Below are 24,317 nucleotides of genomic sequence, written 5' to 3' on the forward strand. Positions count from 1 at the left end.
AATAACTTCTGTCAATGAATGGAGTTCACTCCAAATGCATGGAATCTCTGCCAAGAAATTTTGCTTACTCAAAACTGTCTTTTGGGAAGTTTTACCTGACACCTTGGCTAACATTGTTACAAAACTGACTTTGAATTTTGTAATATCCACTAAGCAACCTTCCCTTTTTACATTCTCTAAGACAATTCATAAACAATAAAGAAAAAATTAGTAAATATTTTAATTAATCAAGCTATTTAGTATTGCTTGCTAATATTGTCAAGCTACTAAAGTCTATTGTGGTTTTCTGGTCCACTGTGGCAATTCCATGTTTTTGTGTGGCAAACAAATTTACTCAAGATTGTGTAATACTAAGGCTAAGCAGAGCCATTCAGAAGAGAGACTGTTTTTGCAAGGAGGATAAATGGGTCTGACCTGTTGGCTTCTGCAGGGAGTCTACAGTGACATGATGAACATGGATCGATGGCAATTGGTAGGAAGGATCAGGTGTCATTGGTGCCATGACATTTTGTATGGCTCTACAGATACGCATAAGTGTATAAATAGATGCCAGCAAAAGCTGTAAAAAAGCTAATACATCTCACAGAGAAATATGTAGTAAGGCTCATGGAGGAAACTGAAAATTCTTCAAAAAGTAAAGGGCTGATAGAAATATTTCCATCACTTATGTGGAACCCACAGAAAATTTAACAGTAAGGTGACAAGGGGGAATCTGATAATAATGTTAACAGTTTTTAATTCACATTATTTATATGAACACAACCTTTTTCTTGACTTTGGTTGGCAAATGTAAGGAATCTTAGAGGGGACGGAGTGGATCCCTGTTATATGACGTAGAACAAGGTTCCTGCCATTGCTTACAAACCCTCTTGATCAATGCCAGGAGGAGTATTCTGCTCAGCTTTCACTCTGACAAGTGTTAGCTGAGCAAGCTGCTGCAGAAGCAGTGAAGAACACAACATGCTTTCTGCACAGATTGTCAGAGCTGCTGTCCTAGCCTGCGTGTTCTAGTCACCCGGGAGATTGTAGCAGACTTGCCCAGCCATGCTGGAACACAGACAGGTGGCTGTGGTATTCAGTATCTCTCTTTCAGCCTTGACAGGTAAAAATTAATTTCACTTGAACAGGTAAAGGGTAGAGTTTCTTCTAGCTGAGAAAGAGTAATCTGTAAAATCATCAGCTATTCTTGGCAAGCTGATGGAACACTGCTTGTTAAAAGATTTCTAGAGACACAGAGGATCTTTGCAACAACAGAAATGCTGATGAGAGTTTTGATTCAATGGTGAAAAGGGCTGAGACAGTGGGACAGGGAAAGTGAAGCAGGTTGGTCTATCACTCTATCACTCTATTATGTGTCAATGAAGAAGAAATAGACATGTTCTTAAACTTACTTCATGCCAAATGTCTTATTCAGGGTCTAGTTTCTGATTGATGTTGATTTCAAAAGGTTTGTTCACTGTATCAAACAGTCCTGTAGTTTTTGACATTTCATGACACAGTGAGGAGAGCAATCCACCTGGTGATCAAGCAGTAAAAGACCATAGGGCTCAACGTAGCAGATGCCATTGGCAGGCAGTTAATTAATAAATTAACTCTGTTAATTTATTGTCAGCCATGAACAGAGTTAAGATCAATGAATGACATGTACTTAATGTCATTCATCTACACTTACTAAGTCAAAAGTTTCTTAACCTTCCTCCTTCAATTAATTTTCCTTCATGATGACTGTCTGATTATGAGTCAATCATACCATGGGGCTTAGTGCGAATAGTGATAAGTAAATAAAAAGACTGTTTTTAGCAAACAAATTTATATCTAGTATATTGTGCCATAGATACTTATACCTACTAATAAAGACAGAAATACTCTGATTTTCTACAAAGGGTTCTTAACCTGAATTTAGAGATTCCACCAACTTCTAACAATTTTACTAATAACAGTAAATATGGTTTATGGATTTCTAATAAAGCTTAGTTACTTTTTTCTCCTCAAATAAGTTGAACATGACCATTTTTATGCTTACAACAAAGAAATTTTCTGTTCCTCTGGTTATTATAAATGCCATCAATATTTTTTTTTAACAGTCTTGTTAAATACCAAGCAGTGCTACACTCTCTTACCCTTTCACAGAAAATCAGGTTAAAAGCAGTTAGCTATCAATTTTCAGTGACAATTGCACTCTCCCCTGCATACCCCCAAAAAAATATTAGAGAATGCACTCAATGGCCTAGCTCTTTCAATCACCTTTATGACATTTGACATCCCAGAAGCCAACAAGGTTTAAACTTTGTGTTGCTTTCCCTCTAAATCAGCAGCAAATCTCTTGCTCTCAAGTGTTCAGAAGCAAGTTCTGGAGTTGTGACCCTCATACAGACAACAAGGCAAAAATGTCTTGTTCCATTCCCTTCATCAGGAATCAGGTTAAAACTTAGAAAATTTTGGATCAGAGCAGTACAGTTAATAATGGAGACTGCAAGTCAAAAATGTGCATTCGTCCTATTGAGGTTTTTGTTGAGAAAGACTGGCTGAAAGCCACTGAAAGCTAGCAGACGCACACACAGGCACTCTGGAATCTGACAATATTTTCTACAAAACTACCGATTTAATTTATAGTCTGTAAAGAATGACGTCTTGCAGTAGTTGCTTGATAACTTTTTTTTTTTTTTTTTAGTTTTTCAGGTTTGAAGCAGTATGTAGGCACTAAAAATACCATGAAAATTTTATACTTAGTTTACAAAATGGTGTAAGTTGCCTAGTATTCAGATGCAGTGCACAAATACAAAAATGGTCTTTATGATAAGCTGTCCTGTACCTCCTGCCATATCATGGCAGGAGCAGGAATCTAATTACTGCACCAAATAAAGGGCATTAAAAGATCCACTGCTGACAATCAGCTGTCCTGGAAAGTCACTCCTAATAATTTTTTTCTGAAGACTAATTTTTCCCTGTTGGGCAAAACCTCCAGTAAATATTTCTGATGCTAAAATCTTTTGCAATGTGCTCCATACTGGTGGACAACAGATTAGCTAATTTTTTAGTACAGCTAAATAAAGTATAGGAAGATACCAAAGTATTATCATAAATTTACAGTATTTGCCATTTTGTAGGATAGTTGGAAGGAAGAACTAAATTTCTTTGTGACGTTGCATAACTAAGACATTAACTTTCCAAACACGCAGTAGAGGAGGGATATATTTTAGCCAGGCTGAGGTTTAGTGAAAGCATTCCAGAGAGACAGGTTAACAGGAGGAAAACCATCCTAGAACAGAAAAAATTGAGGTTAGTCCTTGTTCTCTGCTTACTTCTCTTTGTCAAGATTTTGTTCTGCCTTGAAGAGAGAAAATTTTTCCATGTGAGCCAGTTTTACATCATAAACTTTTACAGGGAAACTGAAGACTTTCTCATTTTCCTATGCCATATATAGGCCACGGATTGAATTTGTACTCAAAAGCTGTACTTTCAGTGCTCATGCAGGTTTGTGCTAAATGTGCATTCAAGCTTTAGGCAGCTCATATTTTGCTAACTAAGCAGATCTCTTGTTCCTTAAATGCCCTCTCTAGCTTGGAAGCAGCACAGAAACCTGACAATCAGGTAGCTTGCCTAAGACTTTTCTTTGTGAGGGAGGCTTGTAAAAGAAATACTCTGGTAGAGCTTTGTGCCCTTGCCTGCCCTTTCCCTTCTGTCCAGTAAGAGATGATGCACACCGGTATGTATTTTATAGAGTGGGGCTCTGTGGTGCCACTGGCAGAAGGGAAGATCTTCACTGCAAACAGACCCTGTTCATTCTGCCCCACATTCATATGTATCAGCATCCAGAGCAATGCAACCTTCCGGCAGCCTGGGGTGGGAAAATACCCAGCTGCACCTCTGCTGGCCTGTGTGGGACTGACCTGGCTTTAGTTCTGCAGGATTCTCTGCTGGGACCACGTGTGAATAATATTATGAGGTGAGGCATGCCTGAGATTTTGGAAGTCTGTCTTGCCTGGCACACCTGAACAATGCCATTTAAAGCAGAAATCTAACAAAACCCTCGTTAAGGGTGGTAACTGCCATGTTAGTTTTTGGCAGAGATAGTCAGGGAAATCCCACACAAGAATCCTCTACGGTGAATTATAGCATGACAATTCAGTACTGGGCTTCTGATCAGGAAAATCTCCTGGTGGTTTTGGTGGGATAGAGCCTAGGTAGAAGCTGTAGAAAAGGACATTTTCTTTCTCAGTGAGGTACATATCTGCAATCTATACATGAAAAATCTCAATTCTTTGGACAGGTAAAGAAAGACTGAAGACAGGCTATACCCATACTTTTATTTGAAATAAATTCAGTTTTGGAAAGAATCAGCAATTTGAAAAGTATGTTTTCAAAGTCTGAATACCCATCCTGTTGGGATACGGTGCAAGAACTATGTATTCCCAGATCTGTAATATGTACTGAGTGAGTGAAAGTTGCGGCAAGTCATGACTCTAAAATTCTACAGATGCTTCCACTGTTTTTAAGGAAAAAATGAAAGGTGTATTCACAATAAGGATGCTCTCACTGAGGACTGACATCTTCAACCTTTGAAAATTATTGAGAAGTCATATTCTTTGTAAATACAAGCGCAATTTGACTTATTAAATAAATGGGTCTGGATTCTGAACCCATGCTACTATGAGCAGAATCAGGAAAAATCTCATGCAAAATCCCTGATATAAATATTATATTTATATTATAATATAAATTATTATTTATATTTATATTATAATATAAAAATATTATAATTTTTATAGCTTGCCCTTTCCTGTGTTGCAGTAATTATACTATGATTTTTAAGTTATAGTACAAGTTCCTAATTTTGAGACATTAATTAGCTAGTTCTCCATGCACACAGGATTAAGATATTGCTGAGAAGCAGTCACAAAGCCAAAGGCAGGGCTTTGCTGTCAGACTCTGGGAGCAAGCCTGCTGTACATGTTTTGTTCCACAGTTTGCTGCCCAGGAGCCTGTGGAAACAGGGCTCAGGATTAATCTGTAGCAGAACTGCATGTTAATGCAAATTATTTCCTCAGGCCATATTTTGCAGGTCATCATGTATCCTAATAAACATATACTCTGTAAGACACACACATAGAAGAGAAACATCTTCGTTTCTGTCTTCAACAAAAGCATTAACACAATAAATGAATATTTCATAAAAGCAATCAAAACAAATCCATTTCTAAAAAGCAAACAAAATATATTTTAAATGACACCAAATTTTTAAAATTATTGCATCAGCTGTAAGAAGCTAGCTACTCAACTGGTCAGTCACAGCAAGCATGAAAACTGAATTTTTTCCTTGCTGCTGTGACAAGTCCTGGGTGCCACCAGCCATCCACAGGGCAGTGCTCCTCCAGATGGGCATAGAGCCCTTTTATGTCACAACTCAGCTTCCTGGGTTGGCTACCTGCCAGTTGGCAGCTGGCTTAGAGGAACCATAGTCCTTCATATCCCTGCTATTTTGTTTTAAAGGTAGCATCTCAGAGATCACACAATATTCTGAGCTGGAAGGGACCCACAAGGATCATAAAGCCCAGCCCTTAACATATTTGTTGTGGCATTGAACCCACAGCCCTGGTGTTTAAAGCACCATACTCTAAACAGCTGATCAAATCTCAAGGTCCACACACCTTCCCTGGGGATTCACACAGATTCATAGAGAGACCCTGAAAGGGAGCGTAAGCTTCCTTTCTGCAGTGACAGTTCAAACACCTTCAGTAGACATCACTTCTAACCTAGAAAGGTGTTAGAAACTGCTTTAAAAATAAACAGTGGAAGGAAACTTTGGACTTTGCCGTTGGATTTTTCACCAAGAAACCCCAAAACCCAAACAAGCCCACAAAAAAAACCAAACCAAGCAAACAAACAAATGAAAAAACCACACAAAAAACTGCACACCACTAAAAGTGGAGAAAACCTCTTAATTTATGTTTGTCCATAAACCTTAGCAATCCTGTTACACAGTGCTTTCAGGAAAAAGGTTCTGATCTGTTTCAGATGAGTGAAATTCTGAGAGTCTATGATGGACAAAAGCTATTTTTTAAGGCACGTTTTTCTTTCTACTGTGTTTTGGTTGGTTTTTTGTTGTTGTTTTTTGGGGTTTTTTTGGGGTTTTTTTTGTGAATAAATATGAGACCTAAAGGATTAAATTTCCAAGTAATAAAAATCAGCACTGCTCCGTTGATCTGAATAGGGCTGTGCTGTTTTTTGCCCTGGGGATTAGCTTCACCAAAGGCTTTGTAAGCTTTTTTAAGTTAAAGAGACAGGCTCGTTCTCTGTTTTAGTGCTGAAAGAAATGGAGAGTTGTGAGCGCAGATTAATGTAATCTACAGCTTTAAATGATAAACCACAGGATGTTTGGAGGCTTTAGGGACTAATTGTGAAAATCTACTACGTTGGTTGAGAAAACCAGAACATTACCGCTTCTACGCACATATACCTATACATATACATATATATATTCCACAATTATTCAGTAGGTGGCAGTTAAAAGCCTAGATGAGCTTTGCAGTCGCCATTTAGGCAGTAGCACCGGCAGGGGCTGGAGCCAGTCCGTCCGTAAGAGCAGAGCGGGGAGGGCTGCGATCCAGGCAGGAGCAGTACCCAGGAGCCAGGTACCGGGGAGCGGCGGGCGGGCAGCGGGGCACGGGCAGCGGGGCACACCGGGAGCAGGGGGAAGCTGCAGCCCCCTGGCTTAAGGGGCTCCTTTCTGCAGAGAGCCCAGGGCAGAGAGGGGGAAGAGCTGGTGCAATGACGGGCAGAAACTGAAGAGCGTTTGAAGCTTTCTGTTCCTCTACAGGTAAATTTCTTCCCGTTGTTTTTCTACGCTGCCTTGCACAATAGGCAAAGCTTTGCGTTGAATTTAGAGGTCTTCATTTTCTTCAGCCAGAACGCACAGTGCTCACTTGGGCAGAATTTCCTCTGAAGTCGATAGAGTTTTGCCTGAGTTACGACTGCAAGGTATGCTCTAAGCTAAGATCTTGTGTAGAGAACATGACATGCTGTAAACTGGGGCTAGCAAGGATGCCAGATGCTGGTCATAGACACACTGACTAGTTAACTATAATTTTTCTGTGTGCTGGGATGCTGGTAATGACCTTTTTTTTTCAAGCTGTCTTTCATTAAAACTCAATGTGCTGAATTTTGCCCTAGTTTATAGCACTGCCACTGCAGTGGCTTAAGGAGAGATTAATTTTTCATTTCTTTTAAATGAAAGCTACATTTCAACTTAACTGATAGAAGAATACAGAAATGTGGAGTCTGAATAAAATAACACAAGGTGTTTGTTGCTCTAAGACAGATACAACTTTGCAGCATCCCACTGACAGGCAGGATTTTTTTTCTTTTTTTCCTTAGATTGTCCCTCTCCCAACTGAATGAAAGAAAATAAATCATGAAAGACCATTCTCAAGTGCCTGTGAGCTGATGAATTCAGATTTGATGGCACTTTATTCCTTGCTATCTTCCTCATGAAATGTGGAATGCTCTGTATGCTGCACCACTCAGAAGGGTGAGCACAGAATGGAGCAACAAAACTGGATGCATTTTAATTTCAAAGAATTTTCTGAATATCCTGTTCTCATGAGTACCTAGTAATTGAACTTACATATGCCTGTTTATAAATGCACAAACATACAGCTGTGTATGCTGTGTACAGCTAGGTATACCCCTGCTCCTTTCAAGGTAAACCAAGCTGATGATTGCTGTTGTATCTTTGCCAAGCTTTACAGTTTACCATTATCTAGAATGTTTGCGGGTCTCAACATATTTAATTCAGGCTTAGAAGGCTATCCTGGCTTGCCACTCTCCCCTTCCCTTTTTCTGACTAATGGACTTCAGTTATGCTCAGGAGCTGCTCTCTGGGGCCCTTCTATCCTTACTAAATGCAGTACTGCCCAGTTCATGCAGAATGGGTTTTGTGCCATTGTTCTGGAGCTATGAAATATGATATTCCTCCAGGCTTTGTGCTCTCTCTCATACCACACACATTTCTGAGGCTATTGCAAGAAGAACTGTACAAACATGGAACAAGTTCAAGCACACAGCTGCTAATCAATGGTCCTGTGGATCTGGAAGAATGATTATGATGTTCAGCTATTTATCTTTATTCCTGGTAAGAGAGAGGAATGAATTGGTATAAATGAACTGTGAATACACTTAGGCTGGAAGATTTCAAACCATTAGAGCAGCAAGGTTCTTCAATTACATTCTACTTGAAATAATACATAGAAAATGTTTTAAGTGCCTTTTAGTTGTAACTTGATGGAAGGGATTATGTGAAATGGTTGCCTGCAAACGCAAAGCACTGGATTTGATAATCCAGAAAGTCTCTTTCAGTACTAAGTGCCATTTTTACTTTCCTCTGGAAGTTGCCTGCACTAAAGAGTCCCTTTGCAAGTGAGTAAAGATCTTCGTAAATACAGTTTTTCCACGTATCTCACATCAATCAGATGAAAGCATATTTCTGCTCTGTGCTGCACTATTGTTTACACCAGCAGACTCACAAACCCTGATGAACCTCAGGCTGAATAATATCCCTTTCTCACAGCGCAGAGCAGAGCTCTTTGGAAGTTGATTGGACTTCAGAGGCTCCTTCTGGCCAAGTGGTCATGATTATATTACACCAGCACTGCAGTCTCTGTAGTACCAATAAAAATAGCGGACTATATATAAACTGATACTGCTGTTCCTGAAGTCATTACTAGCACTGTTTCTAGTTTCCTTTGAGGATAACCTGACAACTTTTTTTCTGTCTTTCTCTTGTGCTAACCAACACAGCTGCCCATGTAGAGATCCAGCATCATGTGTAAAAAAAGACTTGAACTTTCTTTGAGACAGAATATGTGATATTGATCCCAAAATTAGATTTTTAAAATAAATAATATTCTGGTTCAAAGATGCTCCCACAGAAAGACTGCATTAAATTCTACATATTCCCTTTTTCTCTCTTTTATGTTTATAGAATTATCTTTTTTCTTCTTTTGTTTTTTTTATGGTTTTGATTTTTTTCTACATTGGATTGCATTCAATTCACAGTGTTCCTTGGTAATTCTTCTGTAATACATAATAAGCATTTGAATGTTCCCTCTCCCACTCTTTAAGTGAGTATCAGGACATTTGTACACGCAAGCTGAAACACTGTTCACTGTGGGACATTTCGTTTGATACCTAGACTGATTCCAAAAGTTTGTTAATTTCCCCTTAATATTTAATATTTAATATTACCAGGACTAATTGAGCAATAATAAATATTAAATAGAGGAGGAAAAATGGAAATTTTGTAAAACATGGATGGGTATTACCAATACTAATTTCCCTTTAAAATGAGCAATTTCCAAAAATGTACCAGGAGAAAATAATTCTGGAAAATTTATTTTCCATTTGTTATTTTAACTTTAAATACAAATATTTCTGAGTATCAGCAAACAGATACTTTCACTGCATTCTTATCGTGACATTAAAATTAAAACAGACATTAAATTATCTTACCTTACTGCTGGAAAAGCAGTGAAAAAGACCCCCTGAGTGTCACTGCAGCTGTACATACTAATTGAAGCAGAACATACTCTAATTTACCTTTTTGAGAACCCAAATATTGATTACTTTTCAACCACAAAGTATTGACAACCGAGTAATTCTTGAGATGGGTATCAAAGAAAGACAAGAGCAAAATGTGAAAAAGTGTGTGTCAAGTCTGTGACAAAAGCACTTTTGACACACTGGGGTCAGAAGCACCTCCTCTTGACAAATTAATGTTAAGCTGAATGTTAAGCTTCTCTGTCTAAGATTAAAATTAGTCTCTCTGGCTATGCAGGTCTGCAATATGCTATGGCAGGAAAATCCAGTCAGCATCAGCCTGACTGCAGGTAATGACATTGGTTTTAGTTGAATTTGAAAAGGTGTCTGAAAAGTGAAGCTATGTCAACCTTTCAGTTTCCTCATTCAAAATATGTATATATTAAAGAAACCACATGAAAAGGGAAAATCCATTCCTAGACTGAAGTTGTTTCCTTCCCAAAATACCCAGTAGTTCTTACTTAATCTGAAGCAAAGATCACTTGTCCTTTTTTACTGATACTTGTATATTTTTTATTCTTCCCTGAAAATTTAAACTGACAACTTTTATCTCTTCTGAAAGATTTAATTATTTAAATCATCAAATATTAGCTACTATCACTAGCTAAAGTATTGTAGTTAACACAAATAAATAACATTATCATGAATCTAGAAATAAACTACTCTTATGGCTAAACATACCTGTCTTACTTCAGAATTTAAAGTATTGCAAGTTGGGGTACTGAACATTTATAAACTATCAGAAAGCTGCTGTTACTATATTGTTCTTCACAGTTATAATTTAATTGCTGGTTTTCAAAATATTCTGATCTGCAGAAAAATTCCAGTGGAAGAACAGGCTTCTTCCTAGTGCCTGGAAGCATATCAACAACCATATTACATTGTTTAATTAATTATCAGAGATCATTTTGGGTCCTGAAACCCACTGCATTCAGCTATTCCCAAAGTATTGGCCAACAAACCAGTGGCAAAATGTTCTGTTTAAGTCATTGTTTTGAATTAGATATTTCTTGGGCTGTGTGAGGGCGTCAGAAATATTCCAGTGGTCAGGATAGCAGTCTAGCTGTCCTTCCCAGCCAGTCAAGGAAAATTAATGACAGGAATTGTAGCATAAAAAGAAGTCACAGGCACTTAACCTTTAATAGTTTTGCTTCTTCAGAAGATTTACATAAGTAGTCTCAAATTAACATTATGGAATTGAGAATTACAGTGAAAGGCAAAATGGCCACCAGTCTTCCGAGTTTCCTCAGCTGAATGGAAAAGAGGCTTTCGTGAATGTAATATTCTTCTGTGTAAATATACATATTTATATGGAAATAGTTTGTTGTCTATGCTGGGATTTTTGTCTCACAATACTGGGATTTATGAATTTCACAATATATAGAATCACTGACAACTTCTAAAGTAAAATGACTGCTTGTGAAATGTTCTTTCTTGCCTTGGGGTTGGTTTTATTTTTTGAGCACTTAGTACTTTTCCATTCAGGAAAACTTAAAAAACCATACCATTATCCATAAGGCAGAACCTATTTTTTGCAGTGTACAGCTGGGGAAGCAGAAGTTCACTACAATATGTAAAGTCATTGCTCAATACCAAGAAATGATTCTACTATTAGAAACCAGAGGGAATGAAAATTCATACCGAGTCTCTGATCCTGCATTTGCAGGAGTGACAAATTCTGGTTTATAATCATACTGCTCTGTCCAATGGCTTTATGTCTTACTCGTTGAAAGGCACACATACAATGTTCATGTATGAGCACTGAACTTTGAAAGGCACATGTACAATGTAGATCTTTCCATCTTTACTTGGTTAAGTTAAACCTATTGAAAATTGAGGAAAAACTGCTGTATTTGGTTAGTTAAGCTGGGAAGAAAACTTAAAAAAAATAGTTCCAAAGGGAGCTGAATACAATGCTGCTATTTTGACATTTTTATTTCTATGTGTGCATTAATGACTACCTAACTACACATATGGAAAGTCTTCCGAGTAATTTCTATGAGTTTTGATGATAAGCATTTAGAGGTTAAGACACTGGTTTACCAAAATACTCAAACAGATAAATCAATGAAGTATCTAACTTACATAAAGCAAAGCCTGAATTTAGACAGGAACTGTCACGAAATTCTCCCTTTTAAATTTTAAGATGAACTAAGCCACTAAATAGGAAGGAACAACCAGTAGAACACCTGTCCACCCTGGATAAGCTTAGCTTAATATTTCTGTTTCTGCACAAAAGTAAGGGTTTTTTTCATGGGATAAGTGCATTCACCTGTCCATCCTGGATAAATTTAGCACAACATTTCTGAGGCTGAATGAAAGTAAGGTGGGTTTTTTTTTTCAAATGATAAGTGTGTTCAATGAAGCTGAATCTTGCTTTACAGTAATGGTTCATTAGTACATATCTGTTACTAAAGGGTTAGTTCTGAAAGCTCTCAGGCAACAACAGAGCAAACAATTTCAGTGTATCCCTATGTGTATCTTTGTTGGATCAGATCCAGCATTTTCTGCACATGAACCCTCATCAGGGAAGGTAATCAAGAGCTCCTTCTGCGTCATTCATTCTTCTGCCACCATCCTGCCTTCTTCAACAAGTAATGCCACTTTAGTTAAGCCTAGTTCCAAAAATCCATGCCATCTGTTGTTTCTACAGGAAATATTGTCTGTTTGTCTATTTGTCTCCCCTTTTTTTCCAGTTCTTTCCTGCCTAGCGAAACTCCTTCTGCCACATCCACTGGCCGTATGTTAGCCAAAGAAATAGTAAAGATTTTCTTACAGTGACAACCATGCCTGTGGGATTTCTTTCTTTTACCAAGGGTTCCATAGGGTTTCCAACAATTTTGAAAAGGCATTGTTTTGGGAATGAGATTTTCAACGTAAGTGTGATAACAATATGACAATTTGCTAATGCAGAGCACAGCACCTGTGACTACAGGACAGCATGGAGGCGGGATTCTACCTCTTTTATGCAGATGCTCTCAAGACAATAGTCTCCTGTAAATATAGAAAAAAAAACAACCTGCAAAAAATTTATCTGAAAGCCTCCTGTCCTTTCTATTTCTCTTCTGTGTTAGGCCAGGAGCATGAAGGAAACCCACAAAACCTCTTAGGGAACTCTCTGAAAGGCTTTGTAACATTAATTTCAGTTTAAAGATTCTAAATTATTAATTTTCCATGCAAATTCATATATTTTCAACTTTGTAGAGTACCTAGCTCTAAAATGAAATCTGTTTCAATTTAAACAAATTGAATTTTTAGTTTGAATTTTTGCTTTCTATGAATACATTGAATAAGAAAAAGGTCTGATTCTGTCCCTTATTTTCAGATAATCAAGCAAGTTTTACAATAAGGACAATGTGTTAGAATAAAAGCAGATTTATTACACAGTACTTATTTTCTGCACAAGATGCCATTTTCTAAGGAAATCACTCTGGTCATCTTTCTATAGCTGGAAAGAAAAGCTATAAATGCTTTTCTCTCCAACTGTAGTTGAGAAAAACATAAATAAAAAGTGCTACTGCATTTATGCAGTGAAAAAAAATCATGATTTAGACTAGCTGATCATCAAGAAGCAGACTTTCAAAGAACATTTTGTTCCACATGAGAATAAAAAAGTTCTTTCCATGTGGATTAGAACCTCATGTTGTAGGAAAAAGCTGTTTTAACAGTTATCATTTGGTCTCCAAATGTGTCCAGCTTTCCACTGTCTTGAAAAGAATACAAGTGAAAAAAAAAGACTGAAAAAGCAATTCTTATATTAAAAGATGAAGGCACTGGAAGTAGGAAAGTCCCCATTCCTAAAGTACATATTCATTAGCAGATAAAGTGAAAATAATCCCTGAGAAGTGCCTCTTTATATGCGCAAGAAAAGGTTCCTTGCAGAGCTCTCTTTCCCTCTTTTATATAAATAATGTGACATTTTTCACCTTTGGTATTGGGAAATGAACATTAATCTTACAGCCATGTTGAAATCCATCTTATCTATAGCTACATTCTTCACCTTGCACCTTGTATCCTTGTATAGTGGTGTCATCATATATAGCCTCATGGACTGTTAATTTAAATTTAAATGAACTAAATGCATTGCCTACACTTTATTGGTTTTTCACAATAACAATGACAATATAAACAGAGACATTGCCTTAGAGCTTGAAAAAAAAGAAATTGAAAGAAAAAATATCCATGACTGACATTAGATGCCTTTATACCTGAGGGGGGAAAAAAATCAGGAAATTAGTACACAGCATCTGACAATTGCTGAATTTCATATCAGACTGACATCTCACTAGGACATCATAAGACCTCAAGAAACTGGATCAGTTAAGATGCAATCAAAGCCTCTGACTCCAGAAAGCAAAGGTAATATCACCCTGTAAAACTGTAAAATTAATGCTACACTAAAAGATATAGTCTAGTGAAAAAGTGTCAACCAAACTTACAATTTGTGATATTTCCTGGTAGTCTTGCAGTGGAAACATGGTGAAAATCTTTTGCAACAAAACCAAGACTGGGAACATTGGAGATAGGCTGATTTTTTTCTGTGCTTATTTTCAAACATAAACTGAAAGATTTCACCAGCTGTGAGAGTCTAATCTCATATTGCTCTAAGGATAGATATTCAAGTAGATTAGTTTTCAGAAGTTATTTTTCTGCCTCCCTGTACCTTTCTGCCTGTTATTGCATATGCTATATAGAGCTCAAATACAAACAGGACAGGCAAGTCATAAATATGAAAAGTTAGTCTATAAAAACCCAATTGATGGTAAGAGAGAACTGTGGAGATCCAGTGGCTAAGTATAAGATAAGTGACATTGATTTAGTAAATGCTAATATACCCATATGTAATTAATCAATCAAAGAACATTAGGTATTTCAACTATCAAGAACGTAATTTGTAACAAGAGGTTACTTTAAACATCTAAAATGCATGTTTTTCCCACTATGTTATAAAATAAGTGATTTTGTGTAATAATTACTCAGACCTTGAACTGTATCCTTCTGTCAGAAAAACATTTCAGTTCTTTCACCTGGCATATTAGAAATCTCTAGGGAAAGCATGAAGACTAACATAAAGGTCTGCAGCTGAATTTGACCTGGAGGCAGTGGTTTGCCCCAGTAAATAGCCCATCAAGCTCACCTGCAGCAGCTGAACTAGAGAAGCTCCAGCCTTGTGCTAGCAGAGTATCTGCAGAAAACATATCTAAGTCAGCAGAGGTATAGACTCACTGTTTTGCTGAACTTTGTAACCAGACAATTCAAAATGAAAGGTATGAAATGTATGAAAATTGCTTTGGCTTTTCCAGTAAGGATAGTGTTGACAAACTGACACTTTAGAGGATGATAGCAGGTTTTCACTGATGTAGTTTGTGAAAGTAGCAAAGGCAGCAAATGAGGCTTCATTGCAGAGTAAGTCCATCCTAACATGTAAAAAGCAACTCTTTTTTTATTTGCAGATTATGAAAGACTGGTTTTCCGAGTCAGAAATGATCTTGTACATCTGAAAAGTCAGACTTCTTTCCAGTTAATTTTTTCCATACCCTCACTGGCCATAATGCCACAAGCTGATGAAATAATGCCATACTTTATTTTGCCCTCCTGTGTGTTTCAGTTGAGACATTTTAAGAGAAAGAAACATCAGTGAGGTACTAGGGTGGTATGAAAAGCATTAACAAATGAACACTTGCGTGCAAGCGCACCGCATTCATATAGAATGACTGCAGGAGATTGTGTGACCAGATCCACACAGAGAACACAATGGGGAATCCTTTCTCCAGTATGATTTTAAAGGCTTGCATGAGTTGTTTGTTTGGTTTGTTTCTTTTGGTTCCTGAGCAGGCCAAGTTTATAAAAATCTGTAATTTTTATTTTGGCAAAACTGAGGATCTATAGGACTGACAGACCAAATAGCAACTGAGGTTGCTGCTCCTTTGCAGTCGCCCAGGCTGGAGAGAAACAGCTCCGTAGAGAAGGTCTGGGGCAGTCACCTGGTGATGTTCAGCTGCAGCAGAGCCCCCCGATGCCCCGGTCTGTGTGAACAGGAGCATGGCCAGCCGGCCGAGGGAGGTGATAATCCCCCTGTGCTCAGCACTCACGGCTCAGCAGCAATGCCGTTTGTCCGGTTTGGGCAGCCCCAGCAGGGGAAACTCATCAATAAACTGGAGCAAGTGCAGATGAGGGCACCGAGGTGTCCAAAGCTGCGGCGCTGCCCTGCTCTGCAGGCTGAGGGACCAGGGCCAGTCAGCCTTTTCGAGGGAGAGCAAAATGTAGCCCTCAACACCCACAGGAAAGCCATCAAAAAGGTGGAGTTACACTTTTCACAGTAGATGCTGGGAGGAGAGACAGCAGGTATGAGCTGAGAGAGTATTTTAGATTAGGTATAAGAGGAAAAAAAATCATCCTGATGGTAATTTTGCATTGGAGTATGTTTCCCAGAAAGACTGTGGGAAAGATTGGGGTTTTTCACATCTGTACAGGACAAAACAATCTCCTCTGGTGTCATGGCTGACCCAGCTGTGATGAACAGTCTGGACGGGAAATTTACTCAAGTCACTTCCAGCTGGAATTATCCTTTAATACTATGGTAATTTCTAAAAAAATATCTGCAAAATCTCCCTATAAAATTAGTCTGCTATTCTTACCACTGTGAAGTTTTCCTATTGTCTAATGTGAATCTCTTCTACAATTCTAGCACATAAGCTCAATTTTTTTTCCACTATGCCCTATGTCTTTGCAACAACTTGCTATGTTTTGAAGACTGTTACCATGCTATTTCAGGACTGCTTAGAATTTTTCTATGTGAGTAATACTTCAGGCCATTAAGTGCCCCATTTCAATTTGTTCTATCTTTTGGGCTACCCTGTGTGTCGGTTTTCTTGGAGATTTCTGAGTATGTTTAGAGTATGCAGTGTAATAGAGCAGGATTACACTCAGCTAGCTTTTAAGTTTTTCTCTAGTCCATATTTCACTGATTTTCTTTGTAAAAGTTTTCACAGTGCATTTTTTCTCCTAGTTCTCCTAGTCCTGTAGTTCCTAGGCTACATATAATATGATTGTGCAATGCTTAAGCTGCTTCTGAAGTGAAACTCACAGATTTTGCTCTCTTGCCTTTTTACTTACAAGAAATGATTAAACTATAATTATTATGGTAACTCATTCTGTGCAGCCATCCACAACTGTAAGCCCTATGACTGTTCCCAACTTGCATGTCTGCAGCTCTTACGTTCAAGTTTATTCTCGGTGGAACAGCATTAAGCTAGTTTCTTCCTTCTCCTCACTTGTTTTCCAGCTATGTTTTTTCCTTTCTTTTTTAACATCATGAGCTGCTCGCTCATTTTCTTTGTTCCTCAGAAGGTTTTACCTCTTCTATAAACACAAACATGAGCATTTTTTCTGAGGCTACTTTTTCCTTCCATTCCTTGAATTCTGCTGTCAGAAAAACAATTTTACTTCAGTGCCTCAAGATGAACGCTCTTATTTATCAATCTTTTCTATATTTAAACAATATATACTCCTAGAGTGACAGTGAATGTAGCACAGGAGAGATTGAAGGGGTGAAGTTGCTTTCTGCCTGAAGCCTGTCAGAGCTATGTCAGCTCTGCACTTTGCCTTGGGATCAGCATCCCCAGTTGCACTGGTTATTCTGCCTATGGTATGGCAGATGAGGAAGCACGACTCATCCAACATATTACGTAAGGACAGATGTTTTCAGCTTACTCAGACATTAGAATTAGGACACTATAGGATGCCCTGTACAAGAAAGATAGCAACATCAGGATATGAACAAGAAATTGAAGACATTAGTGTGGCATGTGTTGCCGTAGCTGAAGCCTAAGTAGCATAAAGAACAACAGCATCAAAATGTAGAAAGAGAAAATTTGGAATGAGCTTGCAATTGGAATAAGGGCATGGGGGGTCCACTAAGATCCACACCTCTAAAGCATCAATATTGCCCTGCTGCTGGACAGGTAAAACATAACTTAAAATCACCCCCTGCAATGCAGTCACCCCTCCTGCTGCATTGAAGAAATAGCTTGGAGGCTTTCTTTCAAAAGGGAAGAAATTCTTTGGGTTGTTCTGGATTTACTGCTACCCAGGCAAAATTACAACAGGCAAATTTAATCACATGGTGCCACTAAGGCACTTGGGCAAAGTTCCCTATAAAACCTGCCCATTTTCTTCAGAACAAGTACAGATGCAGCAAATTTTGCAGTTTTTTCCACACATACCCCTTATATATATATATATATTGTTTTGAAAAGTCACAATACCCCATGTTTACTTCAATTTTTAGGGTTCTTTTTACTAATCTCACTAAATATAAAAAGAGTTGTAAGTACTCTGTGCCTATTGAGCTGCTACTAATGGGAGGACAAATTAACCTTCATTTTATTTCAGTTAATTCTAAAACATCTACATCTTGTAAACATGTGAAAATTTTACCATTTCTGTTATTTGGCAATTATTTTAATATTTGTGGTCCTACTACATACACATGGGTTTTGTCAAGGGGAACTGACTGCAGGAATCACAGAATTTTGTGACCTTTGACCTATGCCATTGCCAACCTTGGAAATACAAGCCACTAAATTGTTATGAATATGTCTGCAGAACCTCTCTGATAAGTATAGCCAGTCTCGTGCCAAATATCATCTGGTGCAAGATAAATTATGGAATAAAAAGGCAGACTGAATGTGTGCAACCTGAATTTATCAAAATGTACTCTTTAGCCTGAAATGCCAGTGCCAAACCACACTGAAGTGGGACACAGTCCCATGGAGTTAAAAACCAAAGCTCAGTAAATGCTGTTGCTGAATAATCTACAAATATATCTTAGTCGTCACTCAGAACTGTAGCCCAGTCATAGTGGAGATAAATTCCTTAAATACTGAAGAGCTGGAATATTCAGAGTAATTGACTATCATGCACCTGTAAAGTGACCAGTTTCAACTATTATCATAGATCTATTTTTGATATAGAAAAATAATTCCCTGTCCCTGTTCAGGCCAAGGCCTTGTTGAAATTCCCAGATGGAACTTCTTAGTTCTGTGAATATTAGTCCAGTAGGAAGAATACTGAAACACATGATGTTAATTAAAAATCAGTCACAAAGTAACAAAGATGGTATTTTGCTACCAGCCCAGACTGGTTTGAAAACCCCAATTTACCACTGAAATAAGTTGTTCTGTAACATCTTGCAAGACTTCTTAAATTACTACAAGTAGTATGCCATCACTTACATTTATTTCTCTTATTGGGAAAGATATCACAGCACTCTACACAGCTACCTGTACTAATGTCTATTTCCTTGGTTTTGTTGTTTTCTTTCCTAGGTTTTCTCCCTTATCTGAGCAAGTGAAACACTGAGAAACATGCCTGAGCAAAGCAATGATTATAGGGTAGTTGTGTTTGGAGCTGGAGGAGTGGGAAAAAGTTCTTTGGTCTTGAGATTTGTGAAGGGCACTTTCAGAGAGAGCTACATCCCTACCATTGAAGACACCTATCGGCAGGTGATCAGCTGTGATAAGAGCATATGCACTTTGCAGATAACTGACACCACAGGGAGCCATCAATTTCCAGCCATGCAACGTCTCTCTATTTCTAAAGGACATGCTTTTATTCTGGTTTACTCTATCACCAGCCGACAGTCCTTGGAGGAACTCAAGCCAATCTACGAACAAATATGTCAGATAAAAGGAGACATAGAAAGCATTCCAATAATGCTGGTGGGAAATAAAAATGATGAGAACCAAAATCGAGAGGTAGAAAGCAGTGAAGGAGAAGCCATGGCTAAGAAGTGGAAATGTGCCTTCATGGAGACCTCTGCCAAGACAAACCACAATGTGAAAGAATTATTCCAAGAATTGCTAAACCTGGAGAAACGCAGGACTGTGAGTTTGCAAATTGATGGCAAAAAAAGCAAGCAACAGAAAAGGAAGGAGAAGCTGAAAGGAAAATGTGTGGTGATGTGAAATTGCACTGTCAGAAATCAGCTGTGAAGTCTCATCTGACACTACGCATGTAAAACCCATAGACAGCATACAACCATGCAAGATCCTATTTCTTAATACCTGTTTTAAAAGAAATATTTGGAAATTGAAAAAAATTAGGTACTGTGATTGCTATGAAAATAACTGAAAAATAAAAATGTATGTACTCTCACAATTAATATAAGTAAATCAGGAAGAAAACAAAATATATCCCAGAAGACCTTATTTTGTAATTAACAAAAAATAGAAAAATTTTCATCATTCACATAATATGAAAGATCTGGAAAATCAACTTAATATTATCTGCATTTGCATATAATTGCAAGAGAAAGCAATGCATAATATCAGAAGAAAAACAAAGAAATAGTTGTGAAGAAGCCTAAAACATACAATTGCATGCTGGATGGTGTTAATAATTTCCTTCAAGAATGCTGTGGATGAACAATTCTATGCCATTTCATTACTGACTGGTAGGAGAGTGTCCATAAGACAGCCTTGGATCACCTGAATAAATGAACTCTTGCACAGTTATAGGAAGTGTGGGGATAGAAGTTAAATGGAACAGATGTTGCCTCTATCTCCCCACATGATACTACTTTCTCGTGTGATGCAGTATTTTAACTTAAGGTTAAGTGGAAAAGCCAATCCCTGCAAGAGAGTTGGAGATCATCTTTTCTGGGCTCATTGCTTCAAGAATGACCCAAGTTTCTGCCCCATATAAATTTCAGAAGAGCAGACATTTGTTTGCGGAGACTGCCAGATGGAACGGTGTACGTATAAAAGCAGAAAGCTTCTCCAGGGAGAACTGACCGGGAAGTTCCCTACAAAAGCCTCTGTGGGAGAGACTCAGTTCTAATGCTGCTGCTGGTTAACTGAACACGTGGTGTGGTTAGAGAATGAATGGAATGTCTTTTGAACTGGTGGTACCCTTGAAGAGGGGTTGGCATAATATACAAATTATCAGATTAGCTGAGTGATGCTTCTTTACATTACTTTATTGGAAGGGTTTATGTTCATGCCCTATGAGATCTTCTGCCTTTTTATTGTCTGAAGTATTTTATATTTGCCATTTAAACTCATGATTTGAACTGCTGTGACTATTTATAGAACCAAATATATGTCTGAAGTTAGTGCCCATAGTCTCTAAAAGGATTTTTGGGGGTAAATGCTACAGGATCTGGCATATTAAGAGTTGCAGTCAGGACTATAGTGCAATACAAAGTTCAGAACAGAAAACACATTATCTAAAACATCCTGTCAGGGGAAACTGCTCTTCTCAAAACCTTTGAAAGGGGAAAAACACTAAAAATTGTGAGTTTTCCTGGATGTCTCTCCAAAGCTTTTGAAAAAACTAATATAAATGACTGAAGTATGTGTCCTAGTGATGACAAAGGCCATCTAAGATAAAATAAGCACATACAATTTTTAAATGACACATTAAAATTGTGTAAGTCACAATTTGTACCTTAGGAACTGCTTTGAACAAATAAAAAGAGCCTACCATATTTTTAGTAAATGTTTATGTCAAGAAACATGGCAAAATGAAGTCAAATACTAATACTATTAGCCTGCATGCTAGTGCGTTATAAATATATTCCAGGGGATGCTCAAATGCAGTGGTTGCATTAAAAATTGTTACCTTGTTCCTTTCAGAGTTATTGCTTGCTTTCCTTCCACCTTTCTAACAAATGTGCAGACATTTCAGAGGTAGAGTAATAGCATACACAAGAATTGCTACTAGAAAGGAGCACAACTGTCATTCAGTCAGAAGAAATTCTGGCAAAAGTAGAATCGAGTGTGAAATTCCTACTGATTTCAGAGACAATTTTTTTTGTGTGTGTTTATTTCATTGCATTAAGAAGAGAAAACTGGAAAGAGCATGGAAAAGGCTAATGCTCTTCATAAACAGTAAATTCCAGGCTCTTACACAACATTCTTTCTTCATAAATCTCAAAGCACTTTGCAAAAATGACAACATCATTTTCTTAACTTCTCAGGTGGTGAAAGTGAGGCACAGAGGGAGGTAACAACTGCATATAGATTGCCCAGCAGGATAGTGACAGACCCAGGAACAAAAGTGGATCTCCTCTGTCACAGTCCAGTGCTCATTCTGTGTTTTGTCAGACTGTCTCCTCACATTCATAAATAGTTCCTGAAACACAAAAAGAAGCCTGGTTTGACCTATCCAGCCAAGTGCATCTTTCTTGACAGTCTGTCAATAGATCAAAAAGTATTTCCAGATCAGGGATGCAAAACACTTAAAAGCACTATGTTTAGTAAGACTTTTATAAATCTTTATACATTTAATCTGTTTGTAAGAAAATTTGCTGATGATACTCAATGTCACAGCAATGGATTCCATTGATGAAGCTGTAAAATCAGAAAAATGATCAACATTAAGGCATAATGGGTCACATACAGAGGTCAAAAGTAGAGAGGTTGTCCTCAGATGCTAACACACCAGTGCCAAAGGTCATCATCTGTGGCACATGCCTTAGCAGCCAGCATACAATTATGAAAAAATCTCAAAGAGAAAAATAAAAGCTATATATAGAACCTTTTAACATTATTGCTTGAACTGGGGGAAATATTTACATAGTAAAATATCTTGCAGAAGTACAATATAGGGGATCTGAATTACTTAAAATGTACTGACTGCAAAGATATTACAGGCTGAAATTTAGCCCTGGACTTTTTTTTTGAATGTGCCTCATAGCAAGAATAGAATAATTGTATAGCAAAGATGGCAATTAAACAAGTAGCTGCCAATGTTAGGCTTGAGGACCATATTTCTTTAGTTCCCAGCTGAATCCTCACCTGCTACATAATAAGCCATGAAGCATTTCATGGACTTGCATGTATCAAAGCAAGGCCAGAACAGAAGCAATATTACTCAAGGACCACAGACTCAAAAGAGAGCATATTTTATACCCTTGCATTGCCATTCTAGTTTCTACTATTAGATTTTACATATCTTGCAAATATGTGAGCTGGTTTAAAATGTTTGTTTTGCTATTACATATAGAATTATTTTTTTTAATATGGAAAAAAATAAGCTAGATCAAAAATATATAAAGCTTTATTACATTTTGTGTTTTATTTGGGAATGTGGTATCACTATAATAACCTGTTTAAAATGTATATACAAAATGTTTAAAACATGTAAGTTCTGCAGTGAATTTTAGCACCCAGAAAACAAAATCTAGCCAAAATGAATCTTTAAAATGCATGACTTTTATATGTAGATATGAAATATTATGATGTATTGTTGTCATGAAAATGTGTTGCTGCAATTTCTTTAGCCAATATTTTGTTTTAAAACTGGATAGGAAATCATTCGTGTCTACTAGTTTCCATGTTTGTGGTGATGTTCTGAATATTCAAAATAAAGTTTTAAATCTTAACACGAGTTTGGAAGAAGTCTTGTTAGCGCCTGCATTTTGTTTGCTTCACATTATATATTTTTTAAAATTGTAAAGGTAACTCTCAAAATCAAAACAGACTCTCAACGTGCTAGACAGTGTCCCAAAGTCCTCAGCTATACAAATCAGTTCTGAAAGAACTGGAGCAGTATTACCTTAGCTAATACTTACTCTTCTGTTTTACTCTGGCAAACACACACCTTTCAAAACAATCTACCTTCATTAAAAAAAAAAAAACCCAAACCAAACCAAGCCAGCTTCTCAGTGGGTGCTCCTTTTGGCCAGTAAAAAGCAAAATAATTCTGGAATCTACTCTATATTTTATTATTTGCTTTAAAATAATGGCAGATAGGATGTGTGCTTGTGAAAAATTGATACTTTAGGTATGGATCCTGCTATTCCTGCTCATTTCTAAAAAATTCCTAATGTTCTTGCAAAACTTCCTACTATTGCATTCTATATTACCACCTGTTGCAAAATATGTCAAAAAATAATACTTTATCACTTCTTGCAATTCAGAAAATGGAGCCACAGTAGTTCGGTTAAATAATTAAATATTTGCTTCCATTTGCAAGCAATAATTCAGATTCAACAGAGGAAGGGATCAAAAATCTGGACTACATAGACAAAATTATAGGTATTTTAACCAGTGATGAAGTATGGACCAGTAAACGTTCATTTCAAGTCACTGTGAAGAAATTGCATTTGTCAGCCAATAAAGTTTTCTATTTTTAGTAAAGAGCTCTTACTAATTCTTACTATTCTTTTTATTTTTTTCTTTCAATATGCTATAAGTTACTGCTCTTGTCCTAATTCTAACACAGTCTATGGTAAAGCAGTGGATGTGCCAATTTATTGTTCTAGGTTTTACAAAATACAGTCATTAATTACTTTATAGATGTTTGTTATATCACATTCCACAGAAACACCAGAAACATTACAAAATTCCCCTGTTTGGTTTTTTTTTCCCCATTGGTTACTACTCTTGTTTCCCAGTGGAAAATATTTTAATTTTTAACTCATACCCTCATTCAAATTTGTGAATACCTGTCACACTTATTTCACTGGCATTTTAACTGACATGTTTCGTCCACCTTTAAAGCACATTTTCTAATTAATCCATGAATTTATTTCATGTAGTCGAGTGTGTCTAAAGTTTATCTCCACTACAACTGCAAAGAGAGGGAGAGCAGAGCCTTGAAAATACAAATTGGATGTTCCCTGTGAATGATGCAGACTCTTCAGTAAATTAACCAGATGTATATGCAGTTTAAAGAAATCATTAAAACTCTTTTGTTTCATATAATTTATCTTT

The 24,317-nt window shown here is 37.2% G+C and overlaps 1 protein-coding gene across 4 annotated transcripts; it reads left to right on the forward strand.

The window, feature by feature from the left end:
* The first annotated feature begins 6,546 nt into the window (after positions 1 to 6,546).
* Positions 6,547 to 22,984, forward strand: DIRAS2 (DIRAS family GTPase 2). Of its 4 annotated transcripts, none has more exons than XM_005530052.2 (2): positions 6,547 to 6,632; positions 18,924 to 22,984. In XM_005530052.2, the coding sequence occupies exon 2, from the start codon at positions 18,963 to 18,965 to the stop codon at positions 19,560 to 19,562; it is 600 nt and encodes a 199-aa protein (XP_005530109.1). In that variant the 5' UTR covers positions 6,547 to 6,632; positions 18,924 to 18,962; the 3' UTR covers positions 19,563 to 22,984. The 4 variants fall into 4 exon arrangements, with proteins under 4 accessions (XP_005530109.1, XP_087910271.1, XP_087910270.1 ...); XM_088054145.1 differs by lacking the exon at positions 6,547 to 6,632 and adding an exon at positions 6,698 to 6,817; XM_088054144.1 differs by lacking the exon at positions 6,547 to 6,632 and adding an exon at positions 6,846 to 6,978.
* The last annotated feature ends 1,333 nt before the right edge of the window (positions 22,985 to 24,317 follow it).

Source organism: Pseudopodoces humilis, chromosome 4 (assembly GCF_049639895.1).
Source record: "Pseudopodoces humilis isolate 2021_Gansu_Grassland_sample_001 chromosome 4, ASM4963989v1, whole genome shotgun sequence".
Classification (NCBI taxonomy): Eukaryota; Metazoa; Chordata; class Aves; order Passeriformes; family Paridae; genus Pseudopodoces; species Pseudopodoces humilis.